The sequence below is a fragment of the Maylandia zebra genome, linkage group LG1 (assembly GCF_041146795.1).
Source record: "Maylandia zebra isolate NMK-2024a linkage group LG1, Mzebra_GT3a, whole genome shotgun sequence".
Taxonomy (NCBI): domain Eukaryota; kingdom Metazoa; phylum Chordata; class Actinopteri; order Cichliformes; family Cichlidae; genus Maylandia; species Maylandia zebra.
In genome coordinates this window covers 6500237-6515298 of record NC_135167.1, presented here as the reverse complement: position 1 = coordinate 6515298, position 15062 = coordinate 6500237, and the positions used below count along the sequence as shown (strand labels likewise).

General features: G+C 38.0%; 1 protein-coding gene across 4 annotated transcripts in view; it reads right to left on the bottom strand.

Moving 5' to 3' along the window:
• Nucleotides 1-15062, bottom strand: part of LOC101478337 (myocyte-specific enhancer factor 2A) — a 45807-nt gene that overhangs the window by 14780 nt on the left and 15965 nt on the right. For 2 of the 4 annotated variants that reach the window (XM_004539783.5, XM_004539786.5), the window contains exons 2-3: nt 9291-9476; nt 4281-4484 (exon numbers count right to left, since the gene is read on the bottom strand). In XM_004539783.5, coding sequence (XP_004539840.2) covers nt 4281-4484; nt 9291-9344 — 258 coding nt within the window. In that variant the 5' untranslated portion in view covers nt 9345-9476. Of the gene's footprint in view, nt 1-4280; nt 4485-9290; nt 9477-9616; nt 9860-10096; nt 10222-15062 lie in introns of those variants that run through there. The other 2 variants (XM_004539784.6, XM_004539785.5) reach the window with 2 other exon arrangements.

Below are 15062 nucleotides of genomic sequence, written 5' to 3'. Positions count from 1 at the left end.
AAGTTGCTGCTGTTGTGCCATATGGATATATGCACCCAACCCTTGCATACTCTGTGACATTTATGAATCACTGCTGGTGCTTGAATGTGCTTAAAAGTCAAATTTATCCTACGTGCAAAGAAAAAACTGTTTTTTGTAAGGCAGGGACTTCATGGCTTCCTGTTTATTGTGTCGTGAGCTTTACTGACACCATGAGAGTTGGCAAAAAAAAAAAAAACACAAACAGATTGGGTTTTGTATGGTAAAAAGTTACCATACAAAAGTATGAATGATATCACTCTTAATTTAATTCAAACACGAAAGGGACTAATACAGTTTCTCTAAATGTTCATCTATTCTTTTAAAGCACTAATAATGGAAGGCTGACTTTATGGTATTGTTGAAAAGGGGAAGTTTATTAATACCCTTAGGTATGATGTTTCCACTTTATGCTTAGTAATGCAACAAGATAATGAAGCCGATAATGCAGCTTGTCAGTTAGTTCATCCAAATCAATGCCATGGATACCCTTTACAAAAAAAAATAATGAAAGAGAAATATCTGAAGTATTGCTAAGATTGATCACATACTGAGAAATATTCAAACTTTATATCAAAACATTTACCTACACTTTCTGTTAAACAATGTAAAGGAAGACAAAGTATGCTGGTATTATAGCAGCATCGCTCATGAGCAGATTTCCTGTGTGTGTCAAAACCAGCCGAGCTATTTGTGTGTTGAAGAGATAGACATCAGCAAGCATAATACTCCATCAAACAACGACAATGAATCCAAAGAAGCTTTCCGCTTCTCCTTCCAAACATGGGAAGACTGTTGTAGCCAGTGGGGTACTACTTTACACATAGTCAAATTTCATGCCTAAATGTTGCAAATAGACTGACCGATATGTAAAAGAACACCTCTCACTTTCTAAGCTTTGTTTTAACCAGCTTGTCTGTATGCGTGACATTTGCGGGAATAAACAAATAAAGGCTCAAAGCAGGCAAATCAAGGCCTATTGGCCTAGAGAGCAGTCACAGGTGTCTGCTTGTGGTTAACAGCAGAATAGACAGGGTCATAGTCCTTAGAATCATTATGGGCAACATCAATGATGCATATTAACTGCCTCCACCACCACCACTGTCACCACATCGAAAATTAATTCAGTGTTCGGTGATTGTAGAGTTTGACGAGACTTTCCACGTCAACAAGCACGTTTCTATTCTGCACTGGCTTATGGTTTTATTTTTATTTTCAGCACAGTGCCTGTAGTTACCCTTGAAAAACAATGTCACATTTCCCGGGGAAGGTGAAACATTTGAAATAACAGTAAATTTAGAGCACACTGGAAAAAAGACTTGGCCAGACTCTACTGAAACAAACTTAAAAACCAAAGCTCCTCTTTTCCAGTAAGTGGAGCCATTTTGGAAGTAAATACATTCGTTTGGGAAGCTTGAGTTCCTTACAATTAACATTTGGTACAGCACTGCCAAGCGTGTACACATGGAACCATCTTTATGAGATCACATAAGAGTGATGAAACTGAAGACAGTTTGGTTGCTCTTCAGTTTGATACAGTTCTTTCCTTAAGATTGCAAGTTGAAGACTTGATTAAGGTTCTGGGAAGTCTAACTAAAGTTAGGTTAGGATGACAGTGGTTATGGTTTGAATTAGTGTAAGACCAAAGAAAATGAAAATTAATCCTCTGAAAGGATGGAAACAATACTGAGCGTGTGAGGAAAGAGTGTGGGAGCAGTAAATTCAGGCTTCCGGAGAGAAAAACACGCATTAGAAGCTTACATAAGCAGTTACAAAATGAGTCACAATGACCATTCATTTTTAATGGCAGGGACACCGACTAAATGCCATGAAAACAGAACAGAGCTGCTCAGGGACCAGTCTCAACAGCATCACCACACTGATGACACTGTGGGACCAAGCAGAACGGTGGACAGCTGGGTCTTATCACTGTGAACAGTCTCAATTGAGCTTTTCTGAGGTCCAGCCTATGTTTCATCATTTTTTTTGTATTTCCTTTTTCACTGTGTGACAAAGTGGGTGAGAGTACCACTTGTCTATATTCTTAGTTAACATTCTTGTTTTGATTTAACCATATTTCACATGTGATCTGCAATAGGCAAACGTCTACTATCTCGGGTTTATGTTTTGCACTTTTACAGATTATATAATATAACATCTTGGTTTAAATCAACTCCTATAAGTTTGTTAAATTGACATGTTCTTTATTTCAACTGTTAATTTGTATTGTTTAGAACTTACCTTACCTACCTGTCTTCCAGAAACAAAAGGAGGAAATGTAGTTTTACTTCCTGCTTTATAGCTTCTGGGTTCTTCTGAGGTCACAGGAAGAGACCAAGTGCGGGAGGGGAAGAACTCTTGTAATTTAATAAAGTTGATTTTAGAGGGTTTATGAAGAAATAGATTTATTGTTGTAATACGTATTGATTACACCACAGAGTTTATGTTGCCAGTAAAGAGTAGCAGTAGAGGTTTGAATATAAATATGTTCATCTTACCTACCGAATGGAATAGTCCAGAGGAGAAATCTTAAGTGAACTATTTAAGCAGAAGAACTCAGGTGTTTGAGAAGAAAGGTTCAGGTCAGTGTAGCTGTGTGCAGTTTGACCTTAATTTCCATTGATTTAAGTTCAGTTATGTTTATTTGAACTGAGTTAATTATAGAGTTGAGTTTCCTATTTGTTTCTTTGTAAATATTGTTTGGGTCACAAAATGGTGAATAAATCACTTGCTACACTGGACAGCATCAGTCTCCTGCACTTCTTTGACCGCTTAATTCAAGTCTTACCACACACTGACACTGAAAAGAAATGATAAGTAGACTAGTATACTAAGTAGATAAGCATAGTAAGGCATTTGTTCTGCTATGTGAAGTGGTTTAGAGTCAGGTGTATATTGAAATGTATTGCTATAGACAGAATTTGTAATCAGAACTCTTTACCTTACGCTCATTCACCACTTTCCACTACTCTTTCCTAATCAGAAGGTTCCAGGTTCAATCCCTGGCTTTTCAGTCTGAGAGCTATTCTTCAAAACCCCAAGTTGCCCCTGATGTATCCGCCGTCTATGAATGTGTATGAATGGCAGTGTATGAATGTGTGTGAATCATAGGTTAAAAGGACTTAGGCATAGAAAAAGGTGCTTGTATTAATGGGTGACTGTGATAGTAATAAAATGCTTTGAGATTAGGAAAGTGCCAGTCCAATTACCACTTTAATGCCACAGTAAACACAGTAACCAGTAGACATTAACATACGGTTAAACGAATATTCTCAATGACAGGCTACATTCATCATCAGCAGAGTTTACAAAGGTGGAATTTATGGCTGCGCAGTTATTTGGATTGAGTTACATGTTACACATGTACCAGTACTTCCTGATGCTCACCAAACAAGTTTTTTAAATTCCCTATATTGAACATTTGGACCAGTTTAGAGACTTTCTTAAATGACCTCTTTAGTTATTTTATTGCCTTCTTTCATAGTGGAACTCAGCCAGTTTTATTTTACCACTTTAAATCTTAATAACCTTTAGAGTTCCTATTATGCAGTAACTGTAGTACTGTACTGTAATCAGCATGAAATGAGCACACTGCTTGAGCACTTTTATTCGTCTAGCATCACCTACATGAATTCTTCTTTTATTTTTGCCTGATCAGTAGGACTATTCTCATTTTTACTTGTGTCGGATGGGGGACAGTTTCCTCACAGAATGCACCAGTGTAAACTAGTAGAAGGAAACAGCTGCATGCCTGTCTGTCTCTCCTGAACCTCAAGTGTTACTCAACCCTTACATCTGGCCTTTACTTTATAAAGATCAGCACTAATGTGTTCAATGAAATAACACATCATAAGCAACGGAAAATCTATTTCTCAATATTTCATAAAGAGGAAGACAATACTGAAGGCAGCACCTAAATCCTCTGGAGTTACACTTTCTAGGAATTCATCTTTCTAAAACACAACTGCAGGCATTTGTTTCCCTAATCTACTAAATGGATGCTGCAAGAGTCGATCAATGCACTTGCGTGCACAATGAAATAATAACTCAGCATTATATTCTTGCTAAAATTTAATTCGTGTTAATTCAAAATCAGCTGCAGCATGCGATGTGTATTTGCATACTACAGTCATTAGTGCTGAGTGATGCAACCTAACAGGTTTCAAGAAATGACCCACCAAAAGACGTCTCTACAAACAGACTATCCAAAGGTCAAAGCAGTGACATGAGTAAAAGGTTAAGAACAGCGTCCTACCACGTACCTCGACGATGTCAGAGTTGGTTCTGCTCTCGTGGGGTTCGTTGTATTCTGTGTACTTCAGCAGGACTTTATCCATGTCGGTACTGGCGTACTGAAACAGCTTGTTGGAGCCATTGAAGATGATGAGGGCAATTTCACAGTCACACAGAACACTTAACTCGTAGGCCTTCTTCATCAGGCCAAACTTTCTCTTCATGAAAGTCACCTGGAAGAACAAAAGCCAGAGATCAGCCTAGAATAGCTAACCTACAACAGGTCAAATAAAGGGTCATACCTGTTGGTTCTTTCTAGATTTTCACAAGCAAGTCAGAGTATTTATAAAATTAAGGCTACACGGCATCCAAAAATATTTTTGAATGTGTTCTGTCTGAAGTAATAAATCACCGTTTGCTTTGTACTCTGTGCTGTGTGTTGAAAATGTTATAAATCTTTCAAAAACAAAATCCCTTTTTACAGTAACAATTAAATGTTTTTGTCTTCATAACCCAATAATATTAAAAAAAATGTCTTTTAAAGCAGTGAAATCTAAATAGTCCATCTAATGGCTTCTGAACAGGTAATCCGCAGTGCTTTGCCCCGTGGCCTCTGATGTGAATGTATGGTGCAATGATAGCAATAGTAATACAAATCTGCACTAACATAAATGTTTCATTTTAGGTGTTTAAACAACTCTTCCAAAACAAGCGATACATTTGTCAGCTCATCCTACCGCCGTGTTCACTGGCTGATAGTTTTCAGAGAAAAGAGAAGAGAATTAAAATGTGTGTGTAAGTGTCAAACAGGAAGAGACAAGGGGTGGGGGATCTCTAGTTCTCTAGTTCTGCACTTCTGAAAGAACGCAGTAATAATCTGGAAATACTAATTCAGTAACACTGCAGTTTCTAGTGGAATGTTACTGAATGAGTGGAGTGGATGGGAAAGGTAGGTGGGGAAAGAAACTATGTAATGTTTCACCTCCCTTAATGATTACCATCAAGGTGTTCAACTTTATTAGTAAGACAGAGGGCTGTGCATAAACATTTTCGGCAGAAATACAGTCAAACCCCCCTTTAAGCTCATACTGTAGTGTTATATTGCACTATGGCTTATAAAGTAGAACAGTCATTCTTGACACCTCCATATTCCTCCAGACCATAAAGCTAAAACATATTGTTTGGAGTGGACCATTTACAGCTCAGTGTAAACCCACAGGTCACACATGGATCATGCTCTTATCCCTTTTTTGGTGTGTAGCTCACTCCCTGCAATGAATCATCTGTATTTATCTGGGTATGTCTTACTTCTGTCATAGCTTCTGGGATCCTGACTCATATCTTTTCAGTTCCAGAAGCTTCTGCAGACTCACATCTCAAAGCTTTCTGGCAATGTTGAGTGTCAGGTATATTTCTTTTTACATGGTTATTTCTGTAGTTCAGTTCTTTACACTTTCCTTTACACTTATTGTTCTGAGCACTTTTACAGATCTTACCATACCGCTGTCATGACACTCAAGCATCATTATGGCCAAGAATTATAACAGGAAGTGTCTTGATTATTACCTCTGTAAAATATAATTGGGACTAGAGACAGATTTACAACTTTCAAAACAGCCCAGTTGTACGAAACTGTATACCGACACAGGACACATTATTATTAGAGCTAAATCTAAACTATTCACAGTCAAATAACAAAAATCTTTTTCTCTATTTTTAGCTTTTAGTTGCTTTTCTGCCAAACGATTTATTTAATTGATGGGAATTCTAAATAATACCACTTGAGTGATGGCTTAGTGGTGTTTCAAGAAACTGTGTGCACAGTACCTGTTTAGTAGAAAATATCCACTCCTCTGACATTCTTTTTTACTTTTCCTGTTTTATGCATTCCCGAAGTGAGGAAACCATTTTATATCCTGGTATTATATACAGTATGTCATTGCTTTACATACTACAGTTATAAAGCAGAAATAACACAGACTAACTTTGATCTAACTGCAAGTCCTAAAAAATTCATATCTTTACTGTTACCAAAGTATTTAACTGTATTTGCAGTAAAATAACGTTGTTTTCTTTCATTTATCGACAGCTGACATTGTAAAGCTAGTTTGACTATAGTCTACATGGTAAACCCTCAGATGGGTAAATATGTGGTCTCTGGTTTAAGCCTCATTTGAAGAATTTTACTCAATGCACTGTAGATTGACTTTTCTTTTTTATAGTATAGAACACCAAATATACATTGACTGGGACTGAATTATTTGCACACAAACATTCATAAACATTTTTATTTTCTTCCCATCCGGGCTGCTATAATGTAATGTGTGCCTAGTCGCAATATTTTGTATAGTAATTCTCGCAGAATCGTTTTTGCAAACATGTTACAGTAACAAGATTAAATGATAGTGGTGAACTGAATGACAGTCTTACAGTTTGGGAAATAAACACGTCCTGAATTCGTAAGTGTGCTCACTTGTAAAAAAAAACAAAACTGTACAGCTTCAGACAGAACTGAAAAATAAAAATAAAAATAAAAATAAAAACACATGACATAAAAGTTATGAATTGATTAGCATGTCATTGAGTACAATAAGTATTTGATTCCCTTACTTAGTACTTGAGTACTTAGTACTTCGTAGAGACAACCTTGTTGGCAAGCACAGCGGTAAGATGTTTCTTGTTGGTCACCAGATCAGCACACATCTCAGGAGGGAATTTGGCCCACACCTCTTCACAGAAACTCTATAAATTATTTTAGCTTTCTTGGCTCCTGCTTGGCAACTCATTGATGTACTTCTTCTTCAGCCACTCCTTTGTTGCCTTGGCAGTTATTTTGGATCATTGACAGGCTGAAAGGCCCATCCAGGACCGATTTTCAATGTTCAGGTTGAGGGAAGGAGGGGTTTTTTTTATACATGGGTCTGTCCATTGGCCCCTCACTGCAGTGAAGCCATCCTGTACCCTTAGCAGAAAAACAGCCCCCAAACAGAACGTTTCCACTTCCATGCTTGATTGTGGGGATGATGTTCTTTGGGTTATACTCAGTGTTTCCACAAACACAGCAAATGAATGTTATGCAAAACTTTCATCTAACCACAGTTTTTTTCTCCCAAACCTTCTCTTAATCATTTAGATGTTCACTGATAAACTTAAGATAGGCCTGTACACATGCCTTCTCAAGCGAGGGGATGTTGGGATCATCAATCCATTACAGCATATTGTGTTACTAATGAAGTGCTTGGTGACTGGGATACCAACTGCCTTGAGATCAGTTACAACCTTGTCATGTGTAGTTCTCGCCTAAACCACCAACTTTCTCATTTTTATTCTCACCCCATGAGGCAAGATCTTGCATAGAGCTCAGACTGTGGGTGACTGATGGTCACTTTGTTTTCCATTTTTTAATAATCTTAGCAGAAGTTCACCTTCTCACCAAGCTTTTTGCTGATGGTCTTGTAGCCATTCCAGCAGTCCACAGTCTTGTCCCTGACGTCCTTTGACAACTCTTTGGTCTTGCCCACGGTGGTAGATAGGTGGAAATGGAAGAAACTGATTCTGTATATAAGTGTGTTATATCCACATAATGAGATGAAATCAGGAGCACCTGTAACTGACTGATTGATTGATTGGCTGTGTGCCCATGTGGAACAGGAATTACAATCTATGGGAGCCAGAATTCTGTCTGTAGAGAATCAAATACTTACTTCACCCAATGACATGCAAATCAATGTATAACTATTATTTAATGTTTTCTCTCTGGATCATTGGTTCATATTCTGCCCCTCTCCATTAAAATGAAACCATGAAAATTACAAACTGTTCATTTCTTTGTAATTGAGCAAATGTGCAAATTCAGCAACATTAAACAATCAGTTTCCAAAGGCATAAGGTCAGTTAACTTGTAAACTGTTGTCTCTGAAAACAAGTTTCAAGTGATACTATTTCTTGAGCATAACTTGCAAATACACGTGAAAAGAGATTACCAAAAACTACACTGTTCCTCTATTAGAGTGTGTGGCTGCATAAACACCATCTATCACTAGTGCATCTTTCCACTAAAGCCAAGTCATTGCTGTATATTGTGCATGATGTGTGATAGTCTGATACATTAAAAAGAGGAAAAACTGCTGAAAACACTTCATGCACTTGACAGATTAAAAAAAAACAAACACAAACCAACTTCCCAAAATAGAGTACAAGAACCTAAATATACGGCAGACTCAAGTGATAGTGCACGCCACACAACTGAAGCAGTGTCTATCTAAAAATGCTTCAGCCAAGACAACCAAACATCAAATATAAACATTATCCCAGATATTTATTTTCCAGCCACATCCCTATTTCCAGAGTCTGTGCCTTCCTTCCAGACAGGCTGGTATTTGTTGTGCTGTTGGGGGTGATATATATAGAGGAGACAGACAGAGAGGGATTCCAGTGGGCAGCAATGTGGCTGCGTAAGGAGACGGTGAGGAGAGAAGGCCACTGTGTGTCCCTAACACTGACCCACCCTGCTAATGACAGGGTGCTGTCCGGACCCAGCTAACCCCAAATTACTGCCCTCGCCACCAGCTGTGACCACTACACTCTCAAAAGTGAAACAGCTTAAAGAAACCTCTGGGAGCTTCTTAGATTTAAACAAAAGTGTACCAGCAAAAGGTTGGGTGCAGGATGCTTTTACAAAGTGTTAATGAACCTATCAGTACGTGCTCATGTACATAATATGTGTCTTTTTATTAGAAACGGGTACCTGACTAAAATGGCACTTCTACTTTTATGCGACTCTTTGGGATCGTGGAATCAGCACAGTGAACGTCACATTTTTAGAGTGTGCTCTGAGCAGGAGCGCCACATGGGCCACACATCGACACATGAGATATCACGAAAACGAAACATAACAATGAAATAAATGCTAAAACTAGAAGGTGTTCTCAACAGTTAAAGTACACAGCAGATTTCAGCACTGACATAAAACAACAACGCAAAGATATTTTGCGCAAAAACTAAAGACATTTAAGAAGACAAAGGAAGAAGACACTCACCTGTCGGTTCCTCTCATCAACGATACGGGTGATTTGAATCTTCTTCCTTCCCATTGCTAAAGCAACGTCCACCAACAACCAAAGATGAATATCAGAGGGCTCCAAGTATATAAAAATTTAAAAGACAATCCTCAACACATAGTCCCCCTGTCAGCTCCTGTTAGTCCATCAGCTTAGCATGGCTTTCTGAAAGAGAGCAACAATCAGCGTTAACTTAATCATTGTTTATTTACTGTGTACGAGCAGTCACAGAAACAGTTCTATTCAGCAAAGATATTCAAATACTTGGACAAATCATAGAGTGCAAAGGGTCACACACTGCTTACACTGAAAATGCCAGTTATGCAAGGAAAGAAGGAACAGAAAGAAGAATGAATAATAAACATACATTAGTCAGGGACACAAAATCCATTTCTACCATTTTGAAATTTTCCTCTGCAGTTTGGCATTTCACATTTTGCTGTCACTGTTGATTGCAGTTTTGTAGAAAGAAGGAGGACATCTTTTCAAAACACCATAAAGAGAGCCATTAAGAGGACACGAAGCGAGACTGACTAAACACGTGCTGGTCCAACAACAAGGATATGATCCCTCACCAGCTTCTCAACTACTATTGCTGGAACACACAATTGAGCCAAAGACTGAACTTTCTGTTTGTTCTAGAGAGCGTTCCTTTCACTCCGGAGCTGAATCTATAATTATAAAGAGACACATGAGCACAGACACTGTAATACATAGAGAATAAGCGTCATACTGTATGTACCATACTTCATCACACGCCTCTGTATACTGTAGCTTGCACCAACCTCTTCTTTATCTGCACCAACCAGGCCAGCTGTCTTTAGTGGATTCACCTCTGCTTTCTGGCTTTCTCCTCTTGCAGGAGTGACCACCTGCCTTGATGCGTCCCTCCTTTCTTCAACCTCAGTGTTTCTGAGCCCTGCCTTCCCGCAGAGCTCCTTAGCTCTTACCTAATCTCATCTGATCTGGGAGGAGGCAGAGAGTGAGACGAAGCCAGGCTTTATCCTAACCCTCCCTGGATTATTGCAGCATGTGGAGCCCAGCGCTGAGCCACCAAAACCCCCACAGCAGACCCAGTTCACAGGGTTGAGAGATAGAACAAATGCATTTGTCTTTCACCAGAGAAAATGTATTGGTTATTTTTATAGATTTAAATGTAGTGCACATATCTTAAATGGTAATATAGTTAAATACCACTAAAAAAAAACCCCCACACACACTTAAATTTTCCAAAATACCATTTTAATTCCAAATGTATCTTAGCCCACTTTGTTCTTGTTCCATTTAAATGATTATTTGAAACCCTACATTTTCTGTTTTTGTTTTAACATTTAAAGCAAAGTTATATTTAAACACAATTAATTTGCAAGAAAAGGCACGCTATCACTCTAATGCTTCCTGTTCACCATCGCCGAGATTCCAACTGACCCTTCGGAAGTCACGACAGAATATAAACTGTAACAGACAAAGACTCCTTGTATGTTTGGGATTTAAAGGTCACACGGATTTATCGGTTTTACAATCTGGATGATTTGATGGGAAGACACAAATATTTTAAAAAGAGAGAAAGAAAATCCTTTCCATGATACTCATCCCTGCAAACATCATCATCATGCAGATATTTATTTCAGCCTGTGCTTTTGAGTGTTGAATATTTGCAGTGTTCTAAGTTTCAATCAGATAAACCCTGGTATTGCTCTGGTATTATTAGGATAACAGACTGGACTTTGTACTATCTTAGTCACAGCATTCTGTTGTTAAAACATGATGATCTGCTTAAATCTGCTAAATTTTAACACTTCAGGTCACATTAAGTAAAGTCATAACCATAACTAGCCTCTTAGCCGGCCTATCTGAATAAATGGGACTGCCCCGTTAGTTGCTAGTGCCAGAAATTACTTTAGTTTGGTGTAAAATGATTTTAGAAGATCTTAAATGTTAAGAAGGGAAATGTTTATTCTTCCAATTTGGAAGCCTGTTGAATTAGAAACAGCTGAATGTGTTCATTGTTTGCTATTATATATTTATATCAGTATAAATGTGTTCAGTATAAATGCATCTTATGTAATAACATTGAAAACTTACCTGAGATGGTGCTTTTTCATTTTGTAGCAGATTTAAAGTTTGACATTATTGCAAAAATCTTTCAAGAATCTGCTGCTTCACTGGTCATTAATGACCTCTAATCATCTATCCATTTTCATAACAGGCTGGAGTCTGTCCCAGCTGTCACAGGGCAAGAGGCCGAGTATACTCTGGATAGACCACCAGTCTACCATAGAGACAGACAGACAACTATTCATGCTCGCATCCACACCCACGACCAGTTTATAATCACCAATTAATCCAACATGTCTTTGGACTGTGGGAGGGAGCTGGATAACAAGGAAACTTTCGTGTTGTGACAGTGCCGCTGCACCACCATGCTGCCTATGATATGAAAAATATGGTGGCTAAAATCAGTACAATAATTACTTTGAACCAAGCTGCCAACTTGCCAAATTAATAGAAGTGTTGTTGTGGAAGCAATTTGCATCCATATATAACTCAGATTATGTAAGATTTACATTAGAAACCACTAACTACTCCAACACTTTGTACTGAAATTGAGCACTCAAAGTGCTTCTATGCTACAAGCTGCATTTATCCTTCCTATTTCAAGTAAACTCTGATTGATGCATCGGAGGCAGCAGGATTCAGCTTCTTGTCTAAGGAAACTTTGACATGCGGACTGGAGAAGCCAGGAATTGAACCACTGACCCTCCTACTAGGGGACAGCTTGCTGTTTCTCTTACCACAAAATGCATTCTGTGGGAATATTTCCTATCACTTTATTTGCTTCAAAAAGAAAATGTGGAAAAATGTACCAAAAAAAGACAAATGTTAGGTCTGTTTGTCTTTTTTGAATTGCACTAATGCTAACCTTTTTAATGGGATATTTTTATAATTAAAGACAAATTAAAGTTTGTTTTTAAGACCCCTTTACTTATTACACACTAGTGTTAGATTCTGGACTGGATAGTGGACCAGTGCTCTTTTCTAATATATTTAGCAACTCACACATTAAGTGCTTAATAGTAGGAGGACACAGCACAGGACTCTGGGTTCACCTTCTCTTGTGTTTTGTCATTTTTTGGCTACATCAGGGGAAGATTGTGGTTTCCCTGAAATATTAATACATGTAACATATCGAGTACTTTATCATTAGTTAGCCATCGCTTTGACTTTTTCCCCAAAAAAGGTCCGTCAAGGGCCTAAATATAGTCATAGAAAGGTGAATAATTTGTAGCTGCCATGTGTTAGTATTGTAAGCTAGAAAATCGATGTCAGTGAATAATTTGCAAATAGGTAAATGATGGTAAATATTAAAGATGTGGTTAAGATTTGTTGTTCATGCTGGCAGTTAGGGCTGCCATGATTAGTCGACTAGTCACGATTACGTCGACGACTAATTTAATAGTCGAAGCGTCGTTTGAAGCTTTGTAAGATCCCAAAAGGCGCAGGAATAAGTAGTAGGATTTAAGAGTGTAATAACGGACTGAAACAGAAGATGGCAGCACTGCATGTACAAGGATGCCAGAAGAAGGAGCTTTGTCCCAGAATTCATAGCACAGCCCAGCTCAGTTGTCAACAATGGCGGCAGCTAGTTAGTTTTAATATTACTCTTATTATTCTTTCTGGGTCACAAAATAAACGTTTAACATATTTGCAGGTGAGAATGTAGCTGTGTAAACCTGAAATATCTGCTCAGTTTATCAAGACACCACATTTTTTCAAAAGCGCTCCGACATTTTCGGAAACGTCTGTTATCCACCAGCTCGATAGCTAGCCAGGGGCAAGGCTCACTAGAGCCGTGAGAACACCGGACTCCCGGCAAATCGTTTTCAAATCCACCGCCGTCTTTCGCTACTCAGGTTAAACGTGATATATAAGTCACTTAGATAACTTAAAATTGATACTGTTTGGCTTTTTCTAGTATTTTATTTGTTCCTGAGTAAATCGGTTTGGCTGAGATTAAAGTTATAGTTTCTACACAGCTGAATAAACGTCAAAGAGACAACTGATTATCAGAAGTGTGAGATGCTCGAGAATATACTCCGGTGTCCTGTTATATTTTAGATAGCAAGGAGCAGACGGCAGAGTTTATTAAACTCCACCGAAACAATCTGCAAATGTCATTAAAATTTAATAAACTATCATCTTGTCTTTATTTTTAGTTAGCACATACCTTAAACACTTAAAGCTGTAAGCTAATGATAGTTATATAAGAGCAGATGCATGCTGGTGCAATAAGCTGTACGTTTACATCCAATGGATGCATGCTCTGATTAGTCGACTAATTGCAAAAATAATCGTTTGTGGCAGCCCTACTGGCAGTAAATGTCTAGTCTCCATGTTTTTCTCTGAATGCTTTATTGCTGACATTTTAAAAAGAATGAAAGATGATGCAACCTTGGATCCAGAAACAATGGAATACTACTGAAACACAAAATTGCCAAATGCTTATGGACACTTTTTCCTCTCTGTAGTAGCAACAATTGCTTTGTTTCAGGCTGCCCATGCTTCAGTGGAGTCTGTTTTACACCGTTCATTCACATGTTTCCCAGACAAGCTGTCCTGATCAATGTTACTATGGCAGAAACTGTCTGGCTGATATGAAAATTAATACAAACAGAGATGACCCAACAGACAACCAGCACTCACAAACACACAAATCATCCATGTACTGTCATATTATTACACCCAAACAAAAAGTCCCATCTATTCTAAAACATTGAGTAACTAGATCACTTTAACAGTTTGCTTTTTTCCATTCTGAGAATTCAAACTAAACAAGAACATCAGCATCTACTATTTGTGCTCCCAATATCTGCAACATACTACTACAAAACCTGACGTCTGCTCCAAATCTTAGTTCTTTTAATTTTAAGTACATTTTTAAATTTGTTTTAAGTTTGATCTTAAAACTGTTTTATTCGCTACTGCTTTGAATTAAGATGAAGAGATGTTCTTTTTCCTTTTGAATATACGTTCTTGGGTATGTACACTAGTGAATGTGATGATGGCTATTGTGGGGATGGTGGTGACGATGGTGGTGGTGATGATGGCAATGATGATGTATGTCTGTGTCATAGGTAACTCACTGTATGCATCCTGTTGACAGTTTCTCGTTATTTTATTTTGTTTTATTTTATATTTGTAATTTCCTTTGCTTTTTTATGTAATGCTCTTGATGTTTGTGTAAAGCACTGAGCACTGCCATGTCTCTATAAATAAACCTGTCTTCCCTTGCCTAAAAGAAAATTACAGTAATTTAGGATGTGTTTCATACACTGGTAACAAATGTGATATTGCTGTGGAATTTCTCCTTTTGTGGTGAAGTAACACACAAATATCAGATCATAATAAAGTGTTAATTATACGGATAAACACCAACATAAAAAATGGGGAAACATCAATTTAAAAAATACATTTGATTTCATCATTTAAACTTGCTCTGACCCTTTCAGCACCTCTCTAACGTTAGAAGATGCTCTCCTCTTGATACATCCTTAAACAGGGAGCGCTAAACCCTAGAGTGAACCTCACAGTCAAAAACCCTCCGCCTTATCTCGCCCATGAAATCCAATTCCTGTGGATATTCGGAAGCGTGACAATGCTTTGTCAGGGTGTGAAACACACTTTTCCAAGGTTGGATTGCGCTGGATTTTAATTTATCTCGTATGTCTCTTCAATAGCAGAATCTCACTT